Consider the following 12,431-nt stretch of genomic DNA (forward strand, 5'->3'; position numbering starts at 1 on the left):
AAAGGCTACAGCTCCTCTCGCCTTCCCGGAAGGCGAGCAGGCGGCCTGAGCGCGTTCCTGTGAAATTCCAAAAAGAGCAGCCTTTAGCTTGACCTACTGCAGTCTGAACCGAGATCCTCAGACAATAGGCAAGTTCAAATGTCAAATTAAAAAGAAAAGAAAAAGAAAATCTAATAATAATAAGCGGGGCTGCCTAACTTCGTCGGTGCCTCTTTTCCAATGTGCCACACACCACAACAACAAAAATACAGCATTTCATAAGCCCCAAACTGCCATCGTTCTGCGCCTTGAAACGAAACAAAAAAATCTGCAACTCACCCCACTATGTAATGCATATTAATATTGCTTTTTCCTTTAAAAAAAAAAACGTGGGGGAAGCCTATTGAGGTGGCAGCTCCGCAGCTCACAATGATCTCCAGCCTCTAAGAATACAGGGTTGCAAATTCGCTGCTCTCCCTTCCCCCCGCCCAGCCCGGCCCGTTTACTTTCAGTCTCCTTTGTATCACGTTCCTACCTGGGCGATTAGAAACGCCCCACAACCACCTCCCTTCCGTGGGAGTGGGGTGTGGGGAGCTCCCTCGCCCTATGGATTTTTATTTTCATTATTTCATTTCTTTGGAAGCGCCGAAGGGTTCATTTCCATCTCGGGCCAGGCGAGCGCGCCCGCCCGCATTCAGCCCGTTTCAAAAGCCAAGAGTGGGAGATATTGTTCCATCTATTCGCCGGCTAACTTTTCCATTTCGCCCGGCACGTTTGAGGTGGCGGCTTCATCAACCCCCCCCCACCCCACCCCCCACCCCCTTGCTCGCCTCTTCTTCCCCACCCCACCCCCACCCGCGTTTGCCTCCCAAGGACAATCGCATTGCGTAATGGCAAGGAGCGAGCATCCCCAAAAAGGTGCCTTTTCTTCTCCTCGAGCCACATTCGTGGCCTGCTCAGCTCCTGCCTTTTCCTACTTCTAATTTATTACACGACCCGAAAGGCTTTTGTTGGACGCCAAACAATAAACAAAGCTCAGCCTGGGGCTCTCACAATGAGATGTATGGATAAAAAGAGCAGGCCTGTCCCACTGTTGTTTTCTTATGGTGCCTGACACTCTTTCAACGTAACAGGGATGTATTTTTTTCTCTCTTTCGCGCGCGCACACACACACCCTTGCCCCAACTCCCTCACCCACCCCCACCTCCTTACTTCCCCCAGATTAGCAACTCTCATCCTCCTCCTAGCACTAAACCATCATCGACCAGCCCGGCTACGAAGAACTATGAACTGTAAAGTTGGGGAAGTAGCATCCAAAAGGCCCAGTCTAGGAAGCCTAACTGGAGACAGGCGCAACTTGACCGTCACCATCATTCACTCCGAAAGAAGATACTCTAAAAAATAAAAATTAAAAAAAATAGGCATTTGAGCACTAAGAAGGAACTTGGCTCTCCGAGGCTACTGGACAGCTTGTGGTCTTTGCATTTAAAGCTGCAATCCTAACGTGTCTGCACAGAAGTAAGTCCTGTTGAATTTCGATGGGGCTGACTCCCGAGTAGGTGGGATTACGATTGCAGCCTAAGTGGATGAATCCTCAAGACGGCAAATACCTGCTAACAATTTGACAACGCTCCTCCTCTATTTATGTTGTAAATGAGTTTTACAACCCGGTAAAATAATAAATACATCATTTATAGCATTGGTATTTTCTTATCTTGATTTTTTTATAGGCTCTCTCTCCCTCTCTTTGTGTGTATGTGTGTGCGGCACATGCATAAGTAACTCCTGCCAAATGGACTTGTTGCTGTGGGGTTTTTTTATATTTTTCATTTTTTGCATCCAGGAGGTTCTGTTTGCTTTTACCCTCTTTTGATGTAGGCGGCCAGGAATAAGGCTGAAGGGTTATGGGTTCCTCCCCGCCACATATACATGAGAAAGTTTCACTCGAAGGCGGGGGGAAAGGAAGGAGAAAAGACAGATCAAGAACTAAGCTGGGACAGGATGGAAGGAGGGGAATGGGAGGGGTGGGGAGGAAAGGCCAATGTTTTCCAGATACCAGATATTAAAAACTGCTGCTCCGATCCAAAATCGCGTGTTCAGGCACTCATCAGCTGCATAATTAACAGCGATAAATGATGCTGGCGTTTGTGAAGAAAATTGTGTTCAGGAAACACACCACAATAGTCTGGGGTATTGTCGTCGCTTCCCTTGCCAGATCCGTCAGTGTGGAAACTTGTGTAAGCGACCCGAAGCGCAACTAACAAGCCTATCCAAGAATTTTGAAATTCGACTTGGTCACCTTCAGCCGGGGAAAGGGCTGGTGGGGAACTATCCCAGACTCTCCCCATTAAGGAAAGCAGAGCAACGTTCTTTCCTTTCCCTCCCGCCTTAGAAAGAGAGTGGTATGCAAACAGTACTTCTGAAACACCCTTTCATATATCCGCACAGCAATTCCCGTTTCTGTTCTCTTAAGGAACCGGGTGGCAGATTTGCAGCGCACTCCTGTAGTAGGAAGTGAGTCCCACTGAGTCTAATGGGGCTCACGCCCAGGGAAATGCGTGCAGGATCTTAGCCTTAGCCGAGGCCAAGACACACACAGAGAGAGTTCATGGTACCTCTTTCCTATCAGGAACGCGGTGACCCTACCAAGTGTTGCAGGTGTCGAAAGACAGCCTGCAAGAAAGTTAACAGGAACAAAAGTCACGGAGAGACGGCGAGGGTCTCAGCGACCCTTGTCCAAGAGCCGTTTTCTCCAACCACCTGCCCTCGCTCAAGCCACTGGAAGTGGGAGGGGAACGGGCAGAAGGAACCAGGAACCGGACAGCACGTTGACCTTCCAAGCTCCGAGTTTTTATGGGGGAGTATCTGAACCCCAGTGAGATGGTGCGAACCGTGTGCTATGGATCGGGGCAGCCTGCGAGACCCTTCTGTGGGTTTTACATCTACTGCTCATCTTAGCAGTGCTGCTTTCCTCTCTATCCTCAGGGACAAGGGAGTAGCCTAGGAAAACTCTGGGCGCCTGATTCATTTGGGAGAATACTTCTCCAGGTACAGAATAGCAAACAAACGTTACAATGTGTTGAAAAAAGCCCCTTCGATGCCTTTTCCTGCTCTCCAGGGGGCCTTAAACTTCCTCGGTCTGGTAGGACCCTGCAACACACCTCTTTCCACCAAACATGCCCGCTTCCTCTTCATTCTTTTACCTCTTAATGTTAAACTGGTTCCTTTTATTTAGGTGAAACTGAGATCTCGGTTAGCAGCGTGCTCCAAATCACCACCTTATAGCCAGTGACTGATGAGTCTCTGAGAAGTTTCCCACAAGTTTCCCATTACCGCTGGGTTTCTCGGTTCCCCGTTGCTGGGGGTTATGACAGCTCTATATAAATTCTAGGTTTGGGTTATTTTATTTTTTAAAAATAATATCAACAAAAACCCTGCATATTACTCTTTTTTCCCCAGCCTCCTTTCCCCCTCTTGCGGACAGAGGAAGAGGGCAGGAAGACGAACGCCCTTGATGCTTGAGATTACGCACAAACACGGACGTATAAATAGATATATATACATATATCAGAAGCTGGGGTACGCGGAACCTACCCTTTCCGCTGCTTCTAACAACTTTTTGCTAGACCTCAACAGCCGCTCAGCAAAAGTGTCTTCGACTTTCCCCCGCTCGAGAGCCGCGTCAGTGCGCCCCCTGCCGACCGGCACCGGCCCTGTCTCTCTTTCTGTTCGAGCACTTCGAAAGTTCTATTTTGTTCAGCAAACCGTATCTTATAAAATTAACGACAACCAATAAAATTAGCGTATATGTTACGACTGTAAAAGTCCAAAACAAAATAAAGTTAGTTTTAGTTGAAGCTGGGGGGGGGGGGAGGAAGGTGGAGGGGTGGGGGGAAGCTCCGCTTTTTGGCTTCTCTTCTCCTTGGCTGGACCGAGGCCCTTTTATCTAAAGCCCAGTGCACAAACATATAGCTTAATGTGACTAGTGTTCTTCCTTTATTTCTTTCTCTATGGCAACCAATATGTTCCGCTCAGAAATGTTCCCCCATCAAGGAAACAAATGATCTTGAGCGAGCAGCTTTACGCGGCATCTGTTCCAATGGAGCACACAGAGTTAACCCCAGTCAAAAGGGAAGCTGAGCGCGTCAACAAGAAGGGGGAAATGAGCGGTGCTTCTCCACCCCCATCTGAAACCGACACCTCCCCACTTCGACGAGAGCCCTCTCACCCATTTGCTATCGGTAGTTGCGCTATTATTATTAATAATAATAGCAATAACAGTAGTAATAAGAATCAGAAAAATCCGAGACAGGGCTTGCGTTGCGAAGGGGGCTACCTGGAGATAACAAGGCTTGGGGGGAAAAGAAACAAGATTTAAGAAGAGGGCGATACATGAATTCGCGTAGAAAAGAAACAAAAAATGGGGAAAGGCGGCCCCGAACTGGATTTATAGAAAAGCGAGTGAAGTTCTCTAGGACACCCAGAGCCAGCCATCTCCAACACCAACAACAAAAACAGCACTGCTTAAAAATAAAATATGTGGCACAAGAAAAAGAGTTTTTCTAGGTAGTTAGATGGAATCCAGCCTAGGGAAGAAAGGCTAAAAAGGGCCTGGGTGGTGGGGTGTTGTTTTTTTCCAGGGAGGCCGGGCCGGGGGGGGGTGTCGCCTGTATCAGGGGCTAAAGAGACAATGTGAATCCTGCTTCCTTCTAATACTCCGGCCCCAGCCTCCTTAGAGAATAAAATGAAGGGATGTCCTGGTTAGTTTTGATTGATTATACTCTTTCTGATGGACTTTCACTACAGAGCTGTAGATGTTGTGCTTAACCGCCTGTTCCCTAGTTACAACATTAACCCTCTCGGCGCATCACCGGCCGCTGGCCTTCTCCTCCTCCTCCTCTTCCTCCAACCCCAGTTTTATTTTCCTCGGGGTCACAGCAGGTGCCTATAAGGGGGTCTCTCTCTGCCTTGCCTGGACCCCTTGGGCGCAGAAGGAGAGAGAGGGGGACAACAACAACATCACAAACAACAACAACAACCACCACGCTCCAAGTCATCTTCCAATCTCTTTCCCCCCAGAAGAGTTACACACACACCCCCAAAAAAGTACAGCAGTAGCTAGCAGCGAGGGGTGGCTTCAGTTCTCTAGAATGACTCCAGGTTAATGTTCCACTAAGGTGTCTGAGAGGAGAGTATCTGTCTTTGAAACAAAAGCAAATTGTGGCGAGGAGGGAGTTTTGTTCCATCCAGGGAGTTTTCAGAGGTTCCCAGTCTTGCACCAGACACAAGCGCACTCAGGCGCGCTTTCAGAAGACATTTATGGAAAAGGAACGGAGGGAGAGAGAGAGAGAGTTATAACAAGTGAAAAAGAGGGAGGAAAAGAGAAACGCAAACTTACCGAAAGGAGCCCCGAGACTTGGAGGATTTGTATTTTAAGTGCTTAGGGGTGTTTTTTGGCTATGAGATTAGCAGACGAGGAGAAAATTCGTCTTCTCAACTGCAGCGAAAAGATCCCGGGTAAGATTCTCCTTCGCACTGATTCCACTAAGCCCAGCTCTCCACTAGTCTATTATTTTCACCAAAATATATGAAAATTTATGCAAATGAAAATCAGCACTAACTGTTCTCCCCTTGTTATACTTTGGATTTCCACCCAACCCCCCCTCAGACAAAGCAATCACACTCTACAAGGAAAGGGGAGTGGGGGTGGGGAATGAATTGTTGAGGGATGAAGAAGATTAACTTTGAATTTTAAATAAATAAATAACACCCCCCCAAAAAAAAAAATCCCCTCTAAACTCAACCAAGAAGATAGTTTGTTTAATGGGTAAACAATATTTTGGGGGGGGATTTCCCCCCGCCTAAACTTTATTATTATTATTATTATTATTATTATTATTATTGTCGTTGTTGTTATTGTTACTATTATTGAAGTGGGTCTGCAGAGGCGCTATCACGTTTCATCGGGCCACCTGAGACGGCTTTTGAAAGCGTGTACTGTGAAATTCATAGCAGTAATTTAGACAAAATCCTCACTGTATATTAATGAAAGACGGCCCCATGGCACCATTCCTATCCTCCCCATTCAGTGTAAACAAAACCACGAGACTCACTCGGTTTTTTGAGCCTGATCCAAGCAAAATCGGCTGGAAAAGAAAACATGGGGTTCTGGCACGGACTATTCAAACCGACTGCACCTGGAGATCTCCGATTTATTCAATGAAATCTGTGTTGGATCCCTTCATCTGTATGTGTATATCTAAAAGGCGGAAAAGTCTGGGAGACACAGGGGAACACAAAGGAGAAGAATTCTGGATGTTTAGGCTTTCAGTTACCAGAGCTCTTCAGATCTGTATACTTCACCTTAATGGTTTTTCTAAACCTACCTAAGATGGTATCTTTTACTGTACAAGCAGGAGCTGGACCGAGTCCTAAATAAATGCTAGCAGCCTCCAGCTAATCTGCCCATCACGCCAGCTCCGCATACCTTCCTCGCTAGCGGGGATATGTATGCAGTTCGTGCTGTACACTGAAATTCACCTAAGCTGGGTTCTTCTGTGGTGAAATTATGAACAGGAGGGAGGGGCGGGGGGCGTTGTGTTGCACGTCTTAATGTAAACACGCCGGTGCATATTTTCACGGGGGGGGGGGGAGAGAGAGAGAGAGAGAGAGAGGGAAAGAGAGACCGACCCACGCGCGCACAGCTTATGCACTCACAAATGTGGAAGGGGATCCACGCTCTGAGTGCCTGGCCACAGGCTGTGTGTGCGTGTGTGTGTGTGTGTGTGTGTGAGCACAACAGCGCACAAACACGCAACCGTCATTAGCCAAGATGCGTTCCTTGAATGTCCGAATGGTGTTATTTCACTGGAATTCCCCGAGGAGTGTTCAATTTGCCCTTGTTTGGGTTGCCACTTTCTCTTTTTTCCTTGGTTCACTGAGGTTGCCTCTGTGCAGCGTTTCCGCTTGGTCGCATCGTTCTCTCTCTCTCTCTCTCTCTCTCTCTCTCTCCCTCCCTCCTTCCCTCCCTCCCTCCCTTTCTCGCTCTCTCTTCCGCCCACCTTAACTCTTTCGGCTGGACTAGCAATAATAAAATGTTTCATAGAGTCAAGTCTATACCCTACAAAATGCTACCGGCGTCGGTGTTATTTTTATACACACACATATCATGGTTGCATTTATATAGTGATAGGGAATAGAGCCATTTGGAGAGGCATTGCGTTGTTTGAAATGAACCCACCCCAAAAAAAATTTTTAAAGCACCGTGGGATTAACGTAATTTAAAATAGACAAATGGTTAAAAGAAGCTTTCTGCGTATTCTTGAAAGGTAAGGCATCCTTTTGCTTGCAGAGGCCTCGGAGCGCTGCGTGCATCCATACTCCCTCAGTTGGGGGATGGAGAGAGAGAGAGATGAGGGGCATTGTACTTCCCATAAGATGCGGAATAACCGAGGCTGTAAAACAAAGAAGTGTGGGGCCGGTTGCCTGCAACGAGGAGGAGGAGAGCCGGCCGCCCGAGCCTCTCTGTCCGGCGCAGGCTTTTCAGTGGGAACTGCCATGGCTTAAGGAGGGCTGCTGGCGATTGCACCTTTGTGCCTCTGGGAAGCGGGGGTGGGGGGGAGCAGATGCAGAAACGGGCACATGAAACAGGGGAGAAAAGGGAGGGAGGGAAAACTTTGGAAGATACCAGGGAGAGCGCTCCGGGTTTGTTGTTTCTTTCTTCCTTTCTTCAGATTGGGGGCTTTGTGAACGCAGGCAGCCCCTGTGTGCCACGGCTGGTTGCAGATAATACGGCTTAAGCGCGCCCATAAGAGGAATCATATGCATGCAAGTAAAATAAGTACAGTGTTAGATAGTGGGTTTTCCTCTCTTCCGCCCCCCCCAACACACACACACACACACACACTCCTTTCTTCCCTTCCCCCTCCTTCTCTCATTGCTCCCCCCCTTTTCTCCCGCCTCCCTCTTCTCAGCTCAATGCCGGGAGAACTCAGATTTATTCACTGGGCTCTAAGAGTTAAGATGTTGTGAGTAGGAAGGAGAGAGAGAGAGAGAGAGAGAGAGAGAGACCAAAGGAGGGGTGGTGATGGAGAGAAGAGAAGGGGGGCAGGGCAGTTTTCCAAGCCTCCACGACACTTTGCCTAAATTAAAAAGCAACCAATCGGAACGGCCGGAAGGGGGGCCTCGCGTCCTGAGCCAGTCATCGCGGGCCTGCCAATCACTCAGCGGGTAGCCAATCAGCGGGGGCCCTCGCGCTCGACTTCCTTGTATTTGGGAAAGTGTGGTGGTGCGCGCGCTCTCGGCGGAGGGTAAACATTCGACAGTCCCCGCTCTGTGAGGGAGGGACAGAGAGAGAGCTGTCAGAGGGAGAGAAAGAGAAGGAGAGGAGGAGGAGGAAGGGGGGAGGAGGAGGAGGAGGAGGAAGGGGGAGAAAGAGGAGGAGGAGGCGGCGGCGGCGGCAGCAGCAGCGAGGGAAGAGCAGAGCAGAGCAGAGCGGCTTGTACTCCAGCACCAGCAGAAGAGCACGCTTCACGAGCCTGGCAGCCAACTTCCCCCGCGGAGTTCGCGGCTCAAGGATACCATCTCTGCGCGCCCACCCTCACGCGGCTCCCCTGCGCCCAGGCGCTTCCTCCTCCTCCCGGAGACGACCGCTGGATCTTCGTCACCCTCGTCATCCCTTTCGAATTACAGAGAACTCTGCGATTTTAAACTTTTCTTGGCGAGAGAAGAGAGAGGGAAGGGTGACCAAAGAGATATTGTCGAACTTGCTTTCTTTTATCATGTGAGGAGGAGGACGACGACGACGACTGGGGCAACAACCCACACCCACCAAGCCATCCCTTCCCCAAAGAGAAAAAGCGGGGGGAAAGGAAGCGACATGCCTTCTCCAGATTCCCGCAAGAAGGTGGCCCGAGCAGGACTCTTGTTTCCAAGGGACCCGGGCGCATCGGCCGGGCGTCAACTCTGAGGCGATGCGTCGCCCGCAGCTCCGTCGCCTCGTCCGCTGCCGCCTTCGCCAGCATCGCCAGAAGTTTTCTTAGGACATAAACAAAACTTGCGCGCGAGAGAGAGAGAGAGGAGAGAGGGGGGACGAAAGCCAGAGAAAGAAAGAAAGAAAGAAAGAAACAGAAGCGCCGCGAAAGAGAGAGACCGAGAGACAGTGTGTGCGAGGGGACGTGCGTGAGGGGCGAAAGAAAGGAGCCCACACGCACTCATTCACCCCATACAAAGCCTTACAGGAGGGGGGAGAAGGGGGAGAAGAGAAACTTTCTCTGTGAGGGGAAAGAAAACAGCAGCGGCAGCAGCAACAACAACAACCCAGAAACTGTGAGGGGAGAAAATATGCTCCTGAGGGAGTGAAGGAGGGAAGCCAAAAGGGGAGTTGTTGTTGCCGACCTCGCTCCCTCCCTCCCCTCGGCGGTTCCCGCTCTTTTTTTTCCCCTCCTTTCCTCCCTCTTTCTACCAATATCTAGGGAGAGGGATTCAGTAATGTCTTTCTCGCCGCTGAGGCAACCCCGAACAGGTGAATCGCAATAAGGGGCCGGCGAAGGAGAAGAAGCGGCCGCGCGTGTGTGTCTGTCTGCGTGTGGCGAGTGTTTCCCCTCAGAGGAGCCGCGAGCCCAGGAGGAGCGGCGGCGGCGGCGCGCGCACCCGCGCGCAAGGAGCCCGCCTCGGGGCCGGCCGGCCGGCGGGCCGGGCAGGCTGAGGAGAGCTGAGGAAACAGCCGAGCCGGGCGGGATTCTGGTGGCGCGCTACTGGGCTGCGGCGGCGGCAGCGGCGGCGGCGGCGGCGGCTTGTGGCGAGCGCAGTGGAGGGGTCGACAGGAAAGCGTCGGCGATGGCTACGGCGGCGTCTAACCCTTACCTGGCCACCAACAGCATCCTGTCGGCGGGCTCCATCGTGCACTCGGACGGCGGCGGCGGCATGCAGCCGGGCAGCGTGGCCGTCACGTCGGTGTCGGGCGGCGGCTACCGCGGCGACCCTTCGTCCGTCAAGATGGTCCAGAGCGACTTCATGCAGGGCGCCATGGCGGCCAGCAACGGCGGCCATATGCTGAGCCACGCGCACCAGTGGGTCACCGCGCTGCCCCACGCCGCCGCCGCCGCCGCAGCTGCCGCCGCCGCCGCCGTGGAAGCCGGCTCTCCCTGGGCCAGCAGCCCGGTCGGCATGACGGGGAGCCCGCAGCAGCAGCAGCAGCAGCAGCAACAGCAACAGCAGCAGCAGCAACAGCAGCCCGACGTGAAGGGAGGCGGCGGCGGCGGCGGCGGGCGGGACGACCTGCACTCGGGCGCGGCGCTGCACCACCGGCCGCCGCACCTGGGCCCGCCGCACCAGGGCCACTGGGGCGCCGGCGCCGGCGCGCACCTGCCCTCCATGGCCAGCCAGCAGCAGCAGCAGCCTCTGCTGTACTCGCAGCCCGGCGGCTTCACGGTCAACGGCATGCTGAGCCCTCCGCCGGGCAGCCAGAGCCTGGTGCACCCGGGCTTGGTGCGCGGAGACACGCCCGAGCTGGGAGAGCACCCCGGCCATCACCACCACCACCATCACCACCCGCACCCGCACCCGCACCACGGGGGAGGCGGCGGCGGCGGAGGCGGAGGCGGGGGCGGCGGCCTGAACAGCCACGACCCGCACTCGGACGAGGACACGCCGACCTCGGACGACCTGGAGCAGTTCGCCAAGCAGTTCAAGCAGCGTCGGATCAAGCTGGGCTTCACGCAGGCCGACGTGGGCTTGGCGCTGGGCACCCTGTACGGCAACGTCTTCTCGCAGACCACCATCTGCCGCTTCGAGGCTCTGCAGCTGAGCTTCAAGAACATGTGCAAGCTGAAACCTTTGTTGAACAAGTGGCTGGAGGAAGCCGACTCGTCGACGGGCAGCCCCACCAGCATCGACAAGATCGCGGCTCAGGGCCGCAAGAGGAAGAAGCGGACCTCCATCGAGGTGAGTGTCAAGGGGGCCTTGGAGAGCCACTTCCTGAAGTGCCCCAAGCCCTCGGCGCAGGAGATTACGAACCTAGCGGACAGCCTGCAGCTGGAGAAGGAGGTGGTCAGGGTTTGGTTTTGCAACCGCAGGCAGAAAGAGAAGCGCATGACCCCCCCGGGGATCCAGCAGCAGACGCCCGACGACGTCTACTCGCAGGTCGGCAACGTGAACTCCGATACGCCGCCGCCCCACCACGGACTCCAGGCGAGCGTGCAGTGAGGGGGGTGGTGTGTGGTGGGGAGGTGGAGGGGGAACGGACAGCAAAACAAAACAAAAACAAAAAAGACAGTCGCCATCATCACCATCAACGACAGCAACGCCGCAAATTTTAAATAAAAAAAAAAGTGAGAAAGGGATTCTTAGGGAGAAGACAGAAGGGCAGGCAGGCAGGCAGAAGGAGAGGTGAGCAAAGCAGTGGGGGGGGGGGAGAGAGGAGGGGTGGGGGAGGGGAGGGGGAGAAGGAAGGCGAAGACGCACACAAGGACACCGACACGCACCTACAGCCCAGACCCAGGCTCCCTGGCTTGTTTTCTTTTAAACACACATATCTGGAATACTTAGATTTCTTCATTGCAGTTGGAGAGCCTTCCTTGCTACGGCGAGAAAGGGAGCTTTGTGGAAACCCAAACGCGCGCACACACACAAACACACACACACACCCGGATGTTGTTCCTTTCTGTAGCGACTCCACAACCCCAGATCTAAATTATGCCCTGTTGTTATCGTTGTGGCAGCGATCGTACAGCACCCAGCTTCTTCTGCGCTCCCATCTCTCTCTCCCTTTCTCTCTCTCTCTCTCTCTCTCTCTCCTCCTTCTTCTCCGAGCCTCACCCCCCCCACACACACCACGAGCCCCTTTAAAAAGACTTTCCTGCGAGGTTCACCGAAACTTTTCTCTCTATTTCACCCCCCCGCCACACACACACTTTTTAAATGAAATACGTAAAATGAAAATGTCAAAAGAGGGTAGGCCCCAAGCAGGAGAAAAAACAATGCTAGGATATGTTCTTTGAGTTCCAGAGCTATTGGGAGGGGGGTGGTCGTTTGTTTGTTTGCCCAAACTACGTTAATTTGGTTCAGGGAAGGAGTCTACTTTCGGAGGAGAAGCATTATTTTGAAAACAATAACAAAAGAGAAAAACCGGTAGCTTTTTTCCTAGGTTTAGGAAAGGGGGGGGGGGGAATAACGCACGCAGCACTAAATGAAAAGCCAAGCAGACTGGATAGGGGGAAAAAAACAAATTTATATATTATAATCTAGAGAAAGAGAGCGAGCGAAAGAAAGATGGGAGGAGGGGGAATAAAGAAAGAAAGAACCGCCCGCAAATAGAAGGATGACCCTGAAAAGAAAGAGGTTGGAGGGAGGGGCTCCTACCCGGAGGAGGGGGGGAGAGAAGCAAAGCGAGGTTGTTGGTCCTTAAAACTTGGAGCTCCGTAGAAGGATTTTGCATGAATTAAGGGAAACAG

General features: G+C 52.3%; 2 protein-coding genes across 3 annotated transcripts in view; one reads left to right on the top strand and one right to left on the bottom strand.

The window, feature by feature from the left end:
* LOC308475861 (uncharacterized protein) overlaps positions 1–5,502 on the bottom strand; it is a 67,095-nt gene extending 61,593 nt beyond the window's left edge. The window contains exon 1 of one of the 2 annotated variants that reach the window (XR_013985415.1): positions 5,378–5,502. The gene's annotated coding sequence lies outside the window, so the exon portion shown is untranslated. Of the gene's footprint in view, positions 1–3,573; positions 3,754–5,377 lie in introns of those variants that run through there. The other variant, XR_013985416.1, reaches the window with a different exon arrangement.
* A 4,210-nt stretch (positions 5,503–9,712) lies between these two features.
* Positions 9,713–11,379, top strand: POU3F3 (POU class 3 homeobox 3). Its single transcript, XM_081003998.1, has one exon. The coding sequence runs from the start codon at positions 9,817–9,819 to the stop codon at positions 11,182–11,184; it is 1,368 nt and encodes a 455-aa protein (XP_080860124.1). The 5' UTR covers positions 9,713–9,816; the 3' UTR covers positions 11,185–11,379.
* The last annotated feature ends 1,052 nt before the right edge of the window (positions 11,380–12,431 follow it).

Source organism: Podarcis pityusensis (genome assembly GCF_964106645.2).
Source record: "Podarcis pityusensis genome assembly, chromosome: 4".
NCBI classification, from domain to species: Eukaryota; Metazoa; Chordata; class Lepidosauria; order Squamata; family Lacertidae; genus Podarcis; species Podarcis pityusensis.

What these genes read in the sequence shown, in the direction of transcription:
- POU3F3 (XM_081003998.1), top strand. Translation starts at nt 9,817, where the DNA reads ATGGCTACGGCGGCGTCTAACCCTTACCTGGCCACCAACAGCATCCTG.